The sequence below is a fragment of the Hevea brasiliensis genome, chromosome 10 (genome assembly GCF_030052815.1).
Source record: "Hevea brasiliensis isolate MT/VB/25A 57/8 chromosome 10, ASM3005281v1, whole genome shotgun sequence".
NCBI lineage: Eukaryota > Viridiplantae > Streptophyta > Magnoliopsida > Malpighiales > Euphorbiaceae > Hevea > Hevea brasiliensis.
In genome coordinates, this window is record NC_079502.1 from 16,687,438 (window position 1) to 16,706,688 (window position 19,251).

General features: G+C 32.5%; 2 protein-coding genes across 2 annotated transcripts; both read right to left on the minus strand.

The window, feature by feature from the left end:
* Positions 1–8,324: 8,324 nt before the first annotated feature.
* Positions 8,325–9,416, minus strand: LOC110645254 (dirigent protein 1). The gene has a single exon (XM_021798340.2). It carries the CDS (start codon positions 9,228–9,230, stop codon positions 8,649–8,651), a length of 582 nt encoding a protein of 193 aa, XP_021654032.1. The 5' UTR covers positions 9,231–9,416; the 3' UTR covers positions 8,325–8,648.
* Positions 9,417–11,576: 2,160 nt separating this feature from the next.
* Positions 11,577–18,842, minus strand: LOC110645251 (uncharacterized). Its single transcript, XM_021798338.2, has 2 exons — positions 18,422–18,842; positions 11,577–12,184 (listed from the first exon to the last, which is right to left on the minus strand). Exons 1-2 carry the CDS (start codon positions 18,702–18,704, stop codon positions 11,919–11,921), a joined length of 549 nt encoding a protein of 182 aa, XP_021654030.2. The 5' UTR covers positions 18,705–18,842; the 3' UTR covers positions 11,577–11,918.
* Between the last annotated feature and the right edge of the window lie 409 nt (positions 18,843–19,251).

Sequence of the window (19,251 nt, forward strand, 5' to 3'; positions counted from 1 at the left end):
TAAACACTATTTATTTAGTCATTTTACCCAGGCAGATTGCAGGTCACCCAAATTAGGGCAATTTTTAGGTCAACTTAGTTTTGTTTTCTGGGTAGAGTTTCTTCACCAAAGTTGTGTCATTATGTGTCTAGTTTCATGTCCAATTGGCCTTGCACCAATTTAACCTACACAACTGCAGTTATGACTGCCCAAACCTACTGGACTCATGCTCAGTCCTGCAGGTCAGCCAAGGCAGCAACACTAACTGCAATTCCCACTAATCAAACCACTTCATTTCTTGTTTACACATAACCAAATGGTCAATAATTGACCATTAAAACTTATTTTCACCATTACATGATCAAAGTCTCTATTTCATATCCAAACCCTAACCCTAACATCTCAAATCATGCATTTAAATTGCATTCATCATTTCACTTAAGAGACTAATGTTAAGGCAGCCATACTACCATTTCCAGTTCCATGAAATCCTCAAAACCTCACCATATCCAAGGCAGCCGAAAATTGTGGGATGGCATACACATAATATTTATTCAATTTCCTTGTAAATTTTGCATTCAATTCACTCCCTTAACATGAATTAGAAAAGAAAACTCAAGTTTAGTCACTAACCTCTAATGGAGTGAGTTTCAACCTTGTAAGAGTTCCTCCTTTCTACTTCTTTTTGTTATCTTTAGCTTGCTCAAGATGTATGGATAATTTTTTGTGAAGACAATGATAGGTTTTATGGTGAAATGCTTAAGGAAATCAAGGTGAGATTGAACAAAAATAGTGGAAGCTCTTGAAGAAGTTTCGGCCACCATGAAAGAAGAAAAAGGTGAAATGTTTTTTTTTTCTTTTTCTGCCCATTAAGTCTTTTTAAACAAATTAGTGTCATGTGTCAACATTTGATTGGGTGGGAGGATTATAATAACATCATTATGATGTCATAATTCTAATTTCTCTCATTTTCTATCCTTTTCTTGTCTATTTAATTTCAATTAAATTTTTAACAATATTTATTCACATTTTGTGTCATAATAATTATTTGCTTAACTGGACAAGTCGGCCAAAAATCACCTCTGAAGGTGAAATGACCAAAATGCCCTCCGTTTGGCTTAACTGACTAAAATTGTCTGTACCGATAGAAAAATTTTTCTAAGCATTTTCTTGGCATTCTAATGCCATAGAAACCTCAATGACCCTTCTCTGGAGTCCCAAAAATTATTTTATAAATTTTTCCCTAGGTCTAGGGCTCCTAGTTGCGAGGACCGTAACTTCCCACTAGGTTACCCATTGCTAGGGCACCGGCTCATTTAACATGGCTGTATTTTATTTCTAAACTTTTTTTAAAATTTTCTTATTAATATTTGAGTTAATTATGGCTCCTCACTTTAGTTTAAATGTTTTTCGAGATATTCTAGCTGTCCGGATCGACATCGATCACTGGAACAGTAGAATGTACAGAATTGCTACAATGAGGATGTTACAATTCTTCCCTTCTAATTTAAATTTCATCTTCGAAATTACCTCCAAAGCACTTTCACCAGTGGAATCTGCTTATTCCTCAACTCTTTCACTTCCCGAGCTAGGATCTGTATGGGTTCTTCTTCATATGTCAAATCCGGTTGTACTTCAATTTCTTCCATGGAGATGACATGTAAAGGATCTGAGCGGTATCTTCTTAGCATAGATACGTGGAACACATTGTGGATCTTGTCCATCTCTGGTGGTAAAGCTAGCCTGTAGGCCACTGGACCCATACGTTCAATGACTTCATATGGGCCAATGAACCTAGGGCTTAACTTACCTTTTCTTCCAAACCTCAGTACCTTCTTCCACGGTAACACCTTGAGGAACACTTTGTCGCCAACTGTCTATTCTATTTCTTTTCTCTTCAGATCAGCATAGGATTTTTGTCTGTTTGAGGCAACCTTCAAATTGGCTTTGATTATCTTTACCTTCTCCTCAGTCTGTTTCACCAGGTCTGGTCCTACCAGTTTATCTTCGCTCAATTCAGTCCAGCACACTGGAGTTCTACATTTCCTCCCATACAGTGCTTCATACGAGGCCATTTAGATGCTAGCTTGGTAGCTATTGTTGTATGCAAATTCTGCCAGTGGGAGGTATCTATCCCAATTTCCCTCAAACTCAATGACATAACTCCTCAGCATATCCTCAAGGACCTGACATATATTTTATGTTATTATTATCATTTCAGTTCAATATATGTATTAGTTCAATTGGTTTCAATTGTTTACCTGGATTACTGTTTCTGATTGCCCATCCATCTGAGGATGGAAAGCTATGCTGAAATGGAGTTGTGTACCCAAGGATTCATGCAACTTTATCCAAAATCTCGATGTAAACCTTGGGTCTCGATCATATATGATGGAAAGTGGGATTCTATGCAGTCTAACTATCTCACTGATATACAATTCTGCTAACTTCTCCAGTGAGTAGTTAGTCCTAACTGGCAGAAAGTGTGCTGACTTCGTCAATCTATTTACTATCACCCATACTGCATCATGCTTCTTCTGGGTGAGAGGTAGACCACTTACAAAATCTATGGTGACCCGATCCCATTTCCATTCAGGTATACGTATAGGCTGTAGCAAACCCGATGGAACTTGATGTTCTACCTTGACTTGCTGACATGTCAAGCATTTAGTCACATAGTCAGCTATGTCCTTCTTCATACCAGGCCACCAATACTGAAGCTTTAGATCATACTGAAGTATTTAGTCACATAATTCAAATGAATCATAAATAAATATTCACTTTTTCATTCATAAACATAATTTTCACTATTTACATTGATAACAAAATACATTACATGAGTCTCAATTTCATATGATAAAATAAAAGTTAATTACAAAATACCCAAAATGAAACCTAGTGTCCTACCAATGCACTGATGTCGATGAGGTGACAAGGACACTATGCAGATCTGCAGAAGGTCTCACCCAGTCTGTGGTCTACTGGGATCTCGGTCGGTCTCTCCAGAACCTACGCGTGGCAAAAAGCAACGCGCTAAGCAATAATGCTTAGTGGTGCCAATAATAAAATAAAAAGAAGTAACAGAAAATAAATATGCAGTGCATGTTCTGATGTCTTATGCAGACAATTTTTTGATCATTATTGGTAATCTTATTTATTTTGTATTTGTTATATTCATAATTTCATTAAATTTATCCACTTTCATTTTTGGTTGCCCAAGTAACCTATACTGGATGACTGGACTAGATAAACGGGTAAATTGGCACTGGGTATCTAGTACCTCAGGCCATCACACCATCGGTCACATATGCATCTCTCGGTGTGCAACAGAACAGCTAATAAGCTGTAATAACATTAGGCACAAGGCCAAGTATCAACATAATGTCAGAATGGCTAGAAGCCATGAAATCACAGAATAGCATAATGCCATATGCAGTACTGCTAACTAAACCCTATTGGCATGCCAACCTCTCCAAACCAGTCTTGCGAGGTGTACTAGGGCATGTTACACTTTTAAATTTTACAATTCTTGAAATTTAAGTTTAGGTTTTACTATTCATTTCATTAGTCAACTAAAATATTGACTTTTGCATCGATAATAGGTATATTGGTTCTAATACTTCCAACATACCACATTTTGCATTCCAAAGTTGTTGTTATTGGTCGCCAATACCATTTCTAAGCATAGTGTTAGTTGTTCAAAATTTTCAGATTTCAAGCCTTGTGTTTACTGTTCCATTGATCATTCTTACAGTAGCAATTTGGCAAAGTTGTCTTCATGAAAGTTATTCCTTATTGTGTCTAGTTACATTTCTTTTTTGAATCACTCCATTTGGAGTTTTGTAGCTCAAGTTATGGCCTAAACACCATAACTGGCCGGATTGCAAACTTTCCAAATTTTATGGACTGACTAAATCTATAGTGTTTTGTGCAGTGATTGCAGGTTACTTTTTGAACACGTTATGGTCAAAATTTGGGTTAGGTTTCTTTATGAAAGTTATAGATCTATATCTCAACTTTCTGCTAGTAAAATTTCAGGTTAATTGGACCTTTCTACACTGAGTTATGACCAAATGAATAAACACTATTCATTTGGTCATTTTGCCCAGGAAGAATGCAGGTCACTCGGATTAGGGCAATTTTTAAGTTAACTTGGTTTAGTTTTCTGGGTAGGGTTTCTATACTAAAGTTGTGCCATTATGTGTCTAGTTTCATGTTCAATTGGCCTTGCACCAATTGAACCTCTACAACTCCATTTATAACTGCCCAAACCTGCTAGACTCATGCTCTGTCCTGCAAGTCAGCCAAGGCAGCTCACCCACACTCAATTGCCAAGCCTCAACTCACTTCATTTCCTCATCATACACAGCCAAATGGTCACTAGTTGACCATTTAAACTTTCATTCACCAACACATGAACAAAACCCTAGGTTTTTCCCAAACCCTAACTCCATCAACTTTAATTCTTCATATACAAGCAATCAATGAATTAAGACATCTAATTCATATTCAATGGCAGCCATGGACAACTATAAATTAATATAATCAATGAAATCCTAACATACTCTAAGGCTGCCAAAATTTTGAAGAGTGCATACTTATAGTTTTCTTTCCAATTCCTTGCAATTTTTAAGCTCAATCAAGTCCTTAAACATATATTGAAAGAAAGGAAGAGAGATTGATCACTAACCTTGTAAGTAGAATTTTTCCACTCAAAATTCCTTCACTTTCTTTGGCTTTCTTGGCAGCCAAACACTTGCTCAAGATGTAATATCAAGTTTTAATGAAGGAAAGTAGAAGGTTTATGGTGTATTTACAAGGAGAATCTAGTGAGAAGAAAAGCATCCATGGAGGGAAAGAGAGAGATAGGTTCGGCTGAAAATGGGAAAGAAGAAGAAATCTGTTTTTTCTTTCATTTTCTGCTCATTTTATTCATTTTAAATGGGTTAAGGACACGTGTCACAATGTGATTGGTCATTGGGGTTTTAATGACATCATAAGGATGTCAAAATTCTCATTTATTCCATTTTCTTTCATTTTTCTTTTCTACTCATTTTCAATTCAATTTTTAACAATATTTATTCACATTTTGTATTATGATAATTATTTCCTTAACTGGACAAGTCGGCCAAAAATCACCTCTGAAGGCGAAATGATCAAAATGCCCTCCGTTTGGCTTAACAGACTAAAATTGTCTGTACCAATTGAAAAATTTTTCTAAGCATTTTCTTAGCATTCTAATGCTATAGAAACCTCAATGACCCTTCTCTGGAGTCCCAAAAATTATTTTATGAATTTTTCCCCGGGTCTAGGGCTCTTAGTTGCGAGAACCGCAACTTCCCACTGAGTTACTCATCGTTAGGGCACCGACTCATTTAACTTGGTTGTATTTTATTTTTAAAATTTTTTCTAAATTTTTCTTATTAATATTTGAGTTAATTATGGTTCCTCACTTTAGTTTAAATATTTTTTCGGACGTTCTAGCTGTCTGTACTGACACTGGTCACTGGAATAGTAGAATTTATGGAGTTGCTACAGGGAGGGTGTTACAGTGTTAGTATATATGCACTGCAACCAATGGTTGGTTGCAAGTGTAGTTACTCTTTTCACATAAATACATTTTATAATTAATAAAGGCTATTTTTATCTTTGATTTTCATGTTAATGCTATAATGAATATTAAAAACCAAGAGTAAAGATAAAATCTATGAGACTAATATGCTTTGCAAAGCCAATTATAATGTGTGATAATTGTGGGATTCTTGTTGCATTATAGCATAGTTCCTAAATATTTTCAGTCAATGCTTTATTAAGACTAGACATCGATCATAAATATTGAGATCGATACATGTTTTATTCCTTCCTTTATAAAAAGAAGCAATTATTTTCACTAAGCTGAGACATAAAAGATACTTAGAACTAACGGTGCAGGGGCTTGTTAAGACAAGTTCACTAAGTTTACTCGCACAAGAATATCATATGAAAGTTTACCTGTGTCTATGGAAATACTCATGTAACAGTCATGCAAGTGATCTTTATACTTGAGACACTAAGCTTATAAAGAAATTACCATATATGTTTTACAAGAAATTACTATGTTTGATAATATTTACATGTCATTCTATTCAATGATGGTATTGGATATAGTATGAACTCTATGGAGGTATTTATTTAGTTGTCAAGAGAGGATTCATCACCCTAAGTAATTAAGAATCATATTGCAATTATTTTTTGCTACTGTAGATTGTTAAATCCTTACATAAGGTAGAATGAAATTTGCAATTATATTTTGGAATCTTATTTAGTCAATCAATCACACAAAAAGAACAACATGATTTACAAAAAATAGATATATTCCATGCAACGTGTATAAATAGTAGCATTTGATAATTATACTGATAGGCTGCTTACTGAAAAGTTAGTCAAATTACTTTAACAAGTCCTAATATTTGGGTAATCATAACAAATTCCTAAATGTTAATCATGATCTATTGATCAATTTGGAATTGATAATAAAATTAATGTGTTGATTTTATTTAATCCTTGAAAAGGGTTATAATTATATTTATTGCAAACATATTAGGCTCCTAATGTATCACACACATAAAGACGATGAGTGAGGAATTAAAATGGACCTATCAAGTTAGACTTGATTATAAGAAAATAACTTTGGAGACTTATGGACTAAAGTGTAATTTATAGGGATTGCTTTAGATCCTAATAATTAAGTATGGACTTAATTTGAAGTTCCAAGAGTTATAGAAATCAATATGAGATATTAATCTTCTAAAGGGGTCAACTTGTAATTATCCAATTTAATGGGTAAATTTGTAATTATCAAAAACTTATATATATATATATATATATATATATATATATATATATATATATATATATATAGTTTTCCAAACGGAGAAAATACAAAAATAATGCCCATGAAATTAAATAAAAATATTTGAACAATTTAAGAAAATGCAAATTCAATTTTAGTCTCTACACAATAAAATTTATATTTTTCATTTAGAATATATTTTTAAAATAGAAGGACTAATTAATTAGCTTCATTCTAATAAGGGGATTAAATAGTAGTGTCTTTTAAAATACAAGAATAAACTAATTAATTTCACTAAAATAAAGAAACTAAATAATAGTTTGATTAGATTAAAATTTATTGATTAACAGAAAAATTGATGAAGAAATTAAATAGTTTAATGGACTAAAAATAGGAAGGCAAAATAATATATATTTTAAAATAAAATAACTAAATATTTAATTTTATTAAAATTTAGAAATTTAATAATAATTTTCCCTTTTTTTTTCACCACAGAGACTAGTGGGGCAAGCAAGACCCACTTTGGTTTCGTCTATCATTTTGCAAATGCAAAATTAACGCTTTTGTTGTATGTTGCAAGCATCCTTTAGTGGCTATTGTCCAGCAAAAACAGGAAAAGGATTATAAAAACAAGAGGGCAAAACCAAGTGCATTTGAATTAAAAGAATAGTCTTACACAAAAGGCCAAAACAAATAATTTAATTGCTACCTAGAGCACAATTTTGTACCAAAGTCCAGCTATCCTTTTTGTCATTACCTAAAATCAATATATTAAATCAATATAATAAATATTTTGAAGTCTTAGCAAAGTTTTAGCTCAGTGACGTTAGAATACTCTTTAGAATTATAAAGTTTTGATTAAATAAATAAAAAGGCAAAATTTCAATCAATTATTTAATGGATATGGCAAATCTCCAAGTTTGAATCAAATCTCCAAGTTTGAATCCATGTATTGGTGGACAATTATTTGGCAAATAAAAAGGTAAAACTTGCTAGATTACTGGGGGAAGATTTTACAAGAAGCTCTAGTTCTTTGTAGTATTTTCCATGAATCCATGTATGAATTCACAAACAAGTTTTGATTTTCTGTCATGCGTACATTAACTTGATTTCATCACCCATATTTTCAATTAATGGTACTTTCTCACCAACATATTTTTATGTTTACCTTTAATTAATTATAGGCAGAAAGTATTTTTTTTCTTCTGTCTTATACTCATTCGATGCTTGAATTTTATAAAAATAAAATTATTAAATCTCTAAATTTATAAAAGCACAATTATAAAATTCTTTATTTTTGTAAAGATACAATAAAAAAATCAAAGTGCGTATAAATAACATTTGTATATTCATCAATCATATGGATTAAATAGCCCATGACGGAATGCAAATAAAAATAAGAGTGATAAGTGATTTTTCAAATAATAGTCATGAATCGATCGAAACTGAGAATAGGCACAGCCCATAAGATACAAACTACATTTATTTAAATTGAATGATATCAACTGGGGCTAATACAAATAACTGAAGCTGGAGTCATAGGTTGGACAGACAGGTGGGCTTTTTCAGGCCTTAATGTACTTGCACAACTAGGAAAATAAAAGGGTAAAAAAGAGAGGGAACAGACCCAAGTTATCAAATTTTTTTGTTTTTTTTTTTTAATAATTAACTCTAATTGAAATTGGAACTCAAGAGTTCTTAATCTCAAGGATAACTCTAATAGCACTGAACTAAAGCTCATTGGTATTATTATTATTATTATTATTATTATTATTACTCTGAATATTATTTTAATGCAATACCTTGCAACGACTCCAATATGTTACAATTTATGTTGCTAAATCTGATGAAATGAGAACTGAGACTGCAATCCACATTGAGAGTAATAAAGCACTGAAATGTTGCACCTAATAACCGAGTAAGCAGCAGGAATATCCAAATAATATGTCTCAAATGTTGCATATCCTCTTGCATACCTGAAAAGCCCTGTCCCAGACACTATAGAAACCTCTCTAACGCCCTCAAATTGCTTACTAGCACCTTGAATCTGTAAAGTGCTTCCACCATAGGCTTCATTAGTGAACACAATGGATACCATTACATGAGCGTTTAATCCATCCAAACCTGTCGTCGCAAAGAGTCCTTGGGCACGGCCGACCGGAGCAGAATTGGGGTCAGGGGTTTCAGTTATAGGCTCATCGGTGATGAAAATGGTTCCAAATTGAGTGAATGTCCAATGCTTGGTTGCTATTCCAGCAACTGGGATCGTAGTGGCATTAGGACCACTTGACACATCCTGAAAATATAAGGACATCTTGATTTCTGTAAGCTGCTGCTGAGTTTCTGCTGAACTTGCAGAAATTGCTACAAGGAAAAGCAAAGCTAAGAAAAAGCTGGAGGATCCTGCTAAAGCTGCCATTGATGGATATATGGCAGATGATGGAGGATATATGGGTTATTTATAGTCCAATTAGTGGTAGATTAAGGACAAAATTGGCGGAGAAAAACTAGATGATTGCACTATATATCCAAAAGTTCCTTTCAGGTGGTGTGATCCAACCAGTGAAAAACGCTGCCGTTTGATTGCTTCCCTGAACCTTACTCGAGTGTCATTACTAGCTAGAGATATTCCAAGCAGAATGAAACCAACGAATTAAGGCCGAGGTTTTGTTCAATTTAGACTTGGCCATTAGTTCTCAGCCTAAATGTTACGATTATATCTATGGAAATCCCCAAAACTCAAAACAAATTAGACCAAGTCTACAAATACACTAATGCGTCATCGTTTTCTAGTATAATAATTTGAGCAACTTTTTTTAACCAAGATTTTTTTTTTCTCTTAATGCCTCTTTTCTAACACAAATTATATGTACTTGATTGCATTTTGAAGATTTATTTATCGTTACTTTATGAGTAAAATCGATTATTTGTGATATAATAATAATAATAAGAATAATAATAAATTTGAATTTGTCTATATTGGTATTTTTATTGGTTAATATAATAAAATTTGACATTCATAATAATTGTGATTAACTTAGACTCTGTTTGACATTGAGATTTTAAATTGAAAAAGTGTCTTTCAAAACATAAACAGTTTTATATGCTATTAAAAAAAGTAATTTGAAAAAATTATTTTATAATTTTAGAGTTTTTATGGCTAAAACATATTAAATTTAATTTTAAATCAAATTTTAATACCTTTTAATTAATATATTTAAAAAAAAAATTTAATAGCAATTTTAATAATAATATCAAATAAGTCCTTTAAAACTTTAAAAATAGTGCAATAATGTATAAATGAATGAAGCATATGTAAAAATCTCAATTGGCAAAATATATTTCTATTTTTTTTCAATGTTGATAATATATAATTAAAATTTTTATTTTTAAAAACCATTAATATTAAAAAATAATAATATTAGTTATCATTTATCAACATTGTACTGCATGTGGGTCCATCTCAAAGTCCCCTTTTTTGAATTGGCAATATTGACTTACTCCTGGTATGTTCTGGTTTGCAATTTGAATGTTTGATTTAGTCCTAATTAGCTTTTGATTTTACATAGTGTCTTTTGTAGAGTAGGATATTTTTTGTTTCCTTGTGACATTTGGATATGAATAAGATAATTTTAAGAGGGAGAGAGCTATGAAGCATTAGTGAGTGAGACACTTTTGAGTAGGGGTGAGCAGATTTCGATTTGAACTGAAAAGTTAAACTGAACCGAATCAATTCGGTTCAATCAATTCGATTTATAAATTTTAATAATTTCAGTTAATTGATTTAGTTCAATTATTTTCATAAAAAATAAAAAAAGAAAAATCGAACCGAACTAAAATTATATATATATATATATATATATATATATATATATATATATAAAAGAAACCCTAAGATTTTTTAGCTTTGATTTTTAAGTTTTTTTTTTATGTTTGTAGAGTAGGATATTTTTTGTTTCCTTGTGACATTTGGATATGAATAAGATAATTTTAAGAGGGAGAGAGCTATGAAGCATTAGTGAGTGAGACACTTTTGAGTAGGGGTGAGCAGATTTCGATTTGAACTGAAAAGTTAAATTGAACCGAATCAATTCAGTTCAATCAATTCGATTTATAAATTTTAATAATTTCAGTTAATTGATTTAGTTCAATTATTTTCATAAAAAATAAAAAAAGAAAAACAGAACCGAACTAAAATTATATATATATATATATATATATATATATATATATAAAATCTTAGGGTTTCTTTTATATATATATATATATATATATATATATATATATATATATATATATATAAAAAAGAAACCCTAAGATTTTTTAGCTTTGATTTTTAAGTTTTTTTTTTATGTTTTTGTTATTGAGATTTAATATTGAAAATATAAAATCTTACAAAATTCAGTTTAATCAATTTAAAACTGAATCAAACCAATATTTATTGATTTGATTCGATTCAATTATCTCTTAGTGATCAGTTTGATTCGATTTTTAAAATTTTTTATTTTAAATTTTTGGTTTTATCGGTTCGATTCAATTCAGAATCGAACCGGCCATTTGCGCACCCCTACTTTTGAGCGTATTTTAAAAATCTTGCTTTACTACCACTGAACCAACTACATCTTTAACAACTGACAAAGTTTTACGGCAAATAACAAAATCCTTGTGCTAAACTTAGTTCTACTAAAGTGGTCTCTAAGACTGAGGTCTCGAGTTCAAGTCCCAGTCATATTCAATTGTAGTAAATAAAAGAAAAAAAAAATCCTTAGCCAAAAAGTATGTATAAATTGGAATGCAGAGAGACTTTTTGATACCAAAACAGGTAACAAGTTGACCATACATTGAGCTTTGAGCAGTTTCTAACACTGACCATTCATCATTTTCATTTAAATAGACAACACCATTTCAACTCTCTAGTTGTCTCCACTTTTTAGATCCAAAATCCAAAATTGCTTCATGGAGATCAAGAAAAAGAGGGAAATTGCATTGGGTAATTACTAACTCACATATTCTTCTTGCCATCAGATTGTGAACAAGTCTGGTCTATGGACTCCAATGGGCTCCACAGGCTTTGATTGTCATCATACTCTAGAAGGAAAACTTCAGATTACTTTCGCTTGGCATCCAGTTCAGCTTTCGCAGCATTTGCCTCCTTCGTTTTTGCCTCGCATTGAGATTCCAGATTCTTGATCTTAGTCTTCAAGTTAACAATCTCTTCCCCCAGTGATTTGATCTCCTCCGAACTACCATTTCTCCCATCATCAAGGCTTCGGCTTTGTTTCTTAACGGCCTCCATTGTCTTCCTGAGCAAACGTAGTTCTCTAATGTAATGGTGCAATCTATCTATCATCAGTGAGAGGAATAGCAAGAATCCTGCATGAAATTATTTGTGAAATCAAATGCTAAACTTCAAGAAATAATATCAACATGAATTATTTGATGATGACTACTACCAATCCGAGTCAAAGCCTCCAGCCTTCAGTAAAAGTCCACATTGCAACAAAATATTCCACCACATTCCAACAAAATATAAAGATTAAAAAAATAAAAATAATAAATAAAGCTGCTTTCAGGAACTTTTGCACACACTAAACCTCACCATTCTTTTCCTGCATATAGCAAATACGCTATACACCATGCCATATTAGAGTGTGAAGCACCAACTTTTGAACAAGGCAAACTTGAACAGAAGAAGAAGCATTGTATTAAACTACTGTTTCACAGAGCCTTCCACAAAAATTAATCAATAAGTTTAGATACTGCCACCCATCTCTAGGCAACATAAATTTAATTGCTAGCATTTCACGTAATGTAATGAGACTTATGCAACAGCATAGAATTACAATTCAATAAATCAAAATGTTAAGCGAATTATTATTAAATGCAGGCAATCAAAAGCAGCAATATTAAAGTGGCATATTAACAACACAACCAGCATCAATAGTTCAGAAGCAAAAATTAAGCAGCCTTAAATCTTGATCATTGGAAAAAGGATCTTCAAACTTCATTTGAGATAAATGACCAGATGATGTAGAACAAGCTCTGACACTAAATTGATGTAGAACAAGAAGAAACTAAAGGATCAAGAGGAATAAATTCTTAAAATTTTTATTAATTCCCAATAATAATCATAATAATAAGCTCCTCTAATAAAATACCTATACATACGGAATGCTAAATCAAAGTAATTTAGGAACACCAAACAAAGTTAAACTAGGAAAATAATAAAAATAAACCTAATTGAATTCCTAAATAATAATAAGAATAATGATAATAACAACAACTTCCTAATTTTATAATTAACATAAAATTCCATGTTGAATCTTCTTCCAATGCTGCATCGTTCTCCTCTGATTGGAGAAAATTCGATCTCAAGTCTTATAATGCAGAAGAATTGAGAACTGAATCAAGAGAACAAATAACTCTATCTTCTTCAATTGTACAATCTACAATGAACTTGAAAAAAAAAAACTTCATGCTTTCAATTTCATTTACATCACTAGAAACATCCAAACATAAAAAATAAATCACAACTTCAATCGAAATACTCTTCAATTTAGTAAGAATAAGGAAATCTGAAAAATTATCAATCTCCATTGTCATTTCATTTTCTTGATTTTCCTCAATTTCTTCAATTTTCATTGAAGTCTCAATGACTTGATCTTTTTTGTTCTCTAGGATATATTCCTCATGCTTGTTGCAACCTCATTAGCTTCTTTTTCTAGAACAAGTTGTTCAACATATGTTTCTAAAACTGGTTCTTCAACATGTGAGGACTCAAAAACATTCCAAATCAGATTCTTCAAGCTCAACTTCTTCAATTTTAGCTTCCACTTGTTCTTCTTGTTCTTCATCTTCAAGTTGCTTTTCGAGTTCAAGCTGCTCATTTTGTTCTTGCCTTACACCTTTAACAACTCTTGATAAATCATCAAGCTCTGCTTTCAGGTCAACTTTTGGTAACTCATCAAATTCTACTTTCATTTGAACAATGGCATCAAGCTATGACTTCAATTGAAAGAGTCATTTCTCCTTATAATCTTCCAATTCTCTTTCTCCAACTCATAAAATTTGTTGGTAATATAAATCATTATAGACGTTAGGAAAACTAACATATTTATTCATCCAATGATATAGATCAGCTAATTGTGCCTCATAGTAATCAATTTCATCTTGCAGTCTCTTGATGTATGTCCAAAACGTGAAATTTCAATTAGAGAAATGTACCTCACTGAAAACACAATTGTCAGCCTTTAGGAGTTGTTTCTGCAAAAAATGGATGTCATAATCAGAATCAACAAGTCAAAATTAGTAGGAAAGGGTCTTGTCAACTTTTGCTGACACGGCATTGTCCATTGATGTGACAGAAAGGTAGCACTGGAGTACCAATGAGGTGATGTGACATAGTGTTGAGCTAGCCAATGAAGTGGTGGCTCAGTGGCTGAGTTGTGAACAAAGCGGGAATAGGTGTTCACATGCTCATTGTAGCTAGTGTAAGCTCGTTTGTCAGAAACATCAAATCCGAAACCCGAACTGGCGAGATCTTGCAGCAGAGACTTTGGATGGAAGTTCTGATAATTGAGGCGAGGTTGCCAAAGTGCAACGAGTCTCCAAGAAGTGTCACAACGCCAAAATGAAGCCGAAAGACAATTTGGCTCCAACCTGACCCAGATTGAACTTGAGCTTTAAGCAGCTTCAAACTTTCGAATTGCTTTGTGGAGGGTCATCAGATGTCAAGGAAGGGATTCCCGGTGGTTTTGTGGCTCTTTGGTGATTGGCAACACTGGCTTTAAAAGGGAAGGTTAGGTTTCGCTGTTAACATGTTTTTTAAGGGAGAAATAGAGCCTTGCTCTGTTTTGCAATGAAGCCAACAGCAAACACAAGGCAGACTAGCGAGGTACAGACCTGCGAAGGGAAAGACAATGGGTGTTGAGGTCGGATGGAGATGCAAGGTGAAAGGGAGCGATGGTGCTACTTTATTCTATGTTTGTGATGGCTAGGATCTTTTTTTTTTAACAGTAAGATAATTTTGAAGGAAGCCAAGGGAGAACTGGGAATTTTGCAAGAGGTTGACGGTTTGATTGCTCACAGGCTAATCAAAGAGGCTCTAATACCAAATTGAAGTAGACAAAAAGAAACCAAAGGATCAACACAAATAAATTCTCAAAACTTCTATTAATTATAAAAAATAATCATAAAAATAAGCTCCTATAATAAAATACCTAGACATAGGTATTTATAATTTTGTATGATAGATAATCTTTTAAAGATTAAAAGTGTTGAATCATGTCAACACATCAAATAAGTTATTTTGGGTTGTGTAAAATAGTGTTAAATTTAAAATGGTAAAGTCATTTTAAATGAGCCGATTCAGGTGAAATTGTGCCAAATGGGTCATGTCATATTAACACAATTTAATATTAATCTTGTTGTATTATATAACCCATTTAATAGAAGGGTTGGGTTAGTATCAGTGTTGTAAAAGGTGCAAAAAGGCGCCTGCGCCTCGCCTGGCTAAGGCGAGGCAAATGAGAAAAGACGCGCGCCTGAGACCTTCGAGGCGAAAGGCAATGGGTCGAAGAGGTGACGCCTCTTCAAAGTAATGGAAACTTTCTCCATTTTTTTATAAATTTTGTTTTAAAAGCATAAAACAAAAGAAAACTCTAAAGCTACTCCACTTTACGCCCCCTGCAGAGTGCAGAACGTAAAGAGAAACAAGACAACTAGGTATTTCTTCCTTTCTTTCTCTTCCTCTCTCATCTCCACATTCTTTCCTCCCATGCTCCTCAACTCTTCTACTATTTTCTTCTCCTTTCACCTAAGTTGCGCAACATACAAGCATGTCTAGCACCTACTGTGACCCAGGTTTTTTTTTTTTTTACTTTTTCTTTTCTTCTTTCTCTCCTTCTTATTCTCTCCTTCTATGATCCATTCATCACACCAGTAGTACCAGACTTCCAACACTTTAATTTTTTTTAATCTTTTTAAATTTTTTGTTAAATGGATAATGTAATATGCTTTTTTGTTAAATGAGCATTATGATTTGTGATATGTTTTTAATGGGTAGTGAGGTTCTTGCTATGATGTGTAATTATGGAAATTATTGAAAAAATCAATTGTTTAATTGATGTAGAATACTTGAATTTCTTATTTGCTTGAATTAGGACAATATTGATATTGATATTTGATAGCTTTTATTGCTGTTACATAAATTCTTTTTCTTTTTCTTTTTCTTTTTCTTTTTCTTTTTAATATGCTTTTTTACTTAATAAAGTAGTTAAAAGTAGGAATTTTTATATTAAGTGTGTGTGTGTGTGTGTGTGTCTATATAGGTAATTTAGGCTCAGGCGCCTTGCTTTAAAAAGGCCCTCGCCTCTCGCCTCTCGCCTCTTGTTTAAGGCCATAGGATACCTTGTCGCCTTTCACCTTGACAACACTAGTTAGTATTAAGATTTTGACATGATTCATTAATTGTGTCGTATTCATATTAACCCTTATCGTTTTCATATTTACCCTAATTGTGTTCGTGTCATGTATTGACACGACATAAATACAACCAAGCAATTAGAATTTACACCCTTACCCAGCCCTCTCTATTGTGTGTCAAGCTTAGGATTAATGGTTATGTGAAGCCCAACTCAATCCACCCAACAAATTATTTATTTTATTTTATATAATGTCTATTAGTATAGGCCAAGTTTGGCCAAAGATATAGGTCCAATATTTAGGCCAAGCAAACCCAAATATTAAATATGTATAAACAAACATAAGCTCATTCCAAACATGTAAGCAATGTTGCTTTGTAATATATCCCAAGGAAACATGTCACACGATATTCTCATACTAAGGCCTCATTTGGGGTTGAGAATAGGAGGTCAAAAATCACTTTTTGAAAAAGCACCATTTTAGATACTATTGAATTTTTTTTTTTTTTGAATTCTTATAATCAAAATATGTCAAATTTAATTTTAAATCAATTTTTAATATCCTCTATCTAACATATTCAATGAGGTGTTTTTCTTAACGGTAGCTTCAACAATAATGTTACATAGACTCGAAAGGCCTAAGCATGCAGAAACTAAGTGAGGACTTTATCTTTTTTTTTTTGTTTGATGGGCCATATCACATTTAAATTAATACCAACATTCATTGTATCAGCCCTATGACTAAGTTCAACAGAACACATATTTTTCATAAAACCTCATATTGTTGCAATAGGTAGTGTGATAAAGAACTAAAACTTAGATGACACATATTTAGCCTTGATTACATCACTTGCTTATTCACTTGGAAGTAAAAAATAAATAAATAAAAAATTTCATCTTCCTTTTCTTCTTAGTTTAAGGAGCAATCAAACAAAACTAATTATGACACAATTTTAAGGTGTTTTTGTCACTTGATATAAAGTCTATTTCAAGTCGTGAAATGAACCCAGTATATCTTATACCACACACTGAAGCAGTATATGCATTACCACAAGTGGGTTGCATCTGCAAACTTAATGCACTCAACTCCCCAAGCGTAGAACATATTTATTAATATCGAAGAACTAGTCTCCCTCTTTTTAACGATAATGTCAAAGAACTAGTCTCTCTATTTCTAACAATTAACATCGAGATTTCAGCAAAGCATTTTGTTGATGTTGATGCTAGGAATGGAAATTTAACTCAAAATTAGCCTTGAATATAAATAACTTTGATAAAAAAAAAAAGTGAAATTAAAATAACAAAAAATCATGGGTTAAAGTTGCATGCATGAACAAAACCATTGGCTAAGCAGTTCAATGACTCAAGCAAAAAACTCAAGTGCGAAGAAGTCCTAGGAAGCAAAATTCTAAAGTCAGCTACTCTCCTGTAGAACAGCAGGAAGCCTTTTAATTGATATGGGTAGAGTGAGATTTATGGAGGGGGATTACCATCTATATTGTAGGTTGACCAACTGGACCAGAAAAAAAAAAAAAAAAAGAGGAGGAAGAAGAAGAACTGCAATTGTCCACTTGTGTACAAGGCTACAAGCCAAGCTTCCCATAGACGGACCATTATTAAGTAATGACAACATCAAACAGTTGCAAAAATATATAAAACTCCTGTTTCCAAAATGGTTTCACAAAAAAGCATGCCAAAGCTCCATAATGCTCCAAGTGATGACAAAAAAGTACTTGATATTTAATTAAGTAATTACATGAAATAATCGACAACAATCATCTAACCTCATTCTCCAAATTTAAATAAAAAAAAAATTCAAATTCAATAGTTCTCTAATTTGGGTGTGTAGCTCATTTGAAACAAATTACCCAATATTTTTTCCTTGTACTCAATTCCAATGCAATCAGATAATGATGAGCTCTAATAACCTTGAAAACAAAATAAACTAAAAGTAACTGAAAAACCCAGCTCACATCAATCTATTTGCGCGAAATTCAACAACCAGACAAAGAGCGACTGAAATTTTTTTGATGCAATTGCTATTTCATTCAGATATTTATGTCATTATTGCATTCATTTTTTTCAATAAAATCAAAATTCAAGAACAATCAAAAAAAAAAAATGTCAAAGCAAGAAATAAGTCTCATAGAACACCAAAATCGACGTAAAAGCGACAGAAAAGAATTACCCATGAGAGACGCTTCAAGCATGTGCTGGGACATGAGGACCTGGTCCGTAGGATTGGGAGCACCGGCCTCGATCGTACGGTTCTGGATCTCGACCATACTGTAAACACTAGACAAAAGCACAACGAAGACAGTACCGGCGATGGTCTTGACCATAATGGGGCCTCTCCCACGCTTGACCCGATCCAAAGTCATGATCACAAGCTTCCTCAAAGGGGTTTTGAATAGAAGCGTCAAAATCAGGACCATTTCTGCAAAAATTACGGTGTAAAGTAGCTGTATCATGTTGTGTACGGTTCAGCACTAGATCTACGAGATTGAGGACAAGCAGAGAAGGCAGAGAGATGGAAAGAGAGATATGAACAGGAAAGAATGAAGGGAAAGGTCGTTTTGATTTTTAAATTTGTTGTGGAGCGTGCGTAGCGTTGTGGTGGGTTTTGGTACTGTAGTTTCATTTTATTGCGATAAAGGCTCTTAAAATAAAAAATGTTATATAAAAATTCCTTTTCACTTCAAAAATATTGTATATAATCTTATTACATCTTCGACTAATTAAATATAATATTATATTATAAAATAAAAATTAATACTTTTTTTTTATTATAGAGTTTCAATTGTTATAGGTTTTTTAAGTGATATAATGACATAATCTTTAATTGAGTAAAAAATATAATTTATGAAAAATATAATTTATGAACTTTTGAGAAAGATTAATAAAATGAGACAGAAATTATAGGAGAGACTAATATGAATTTAATATGTAGTACTTTTTTCTTTTGTAATTTCTTTTATTGTATCATGTATCATATTGATCGGAAATAGATTTTGGTAT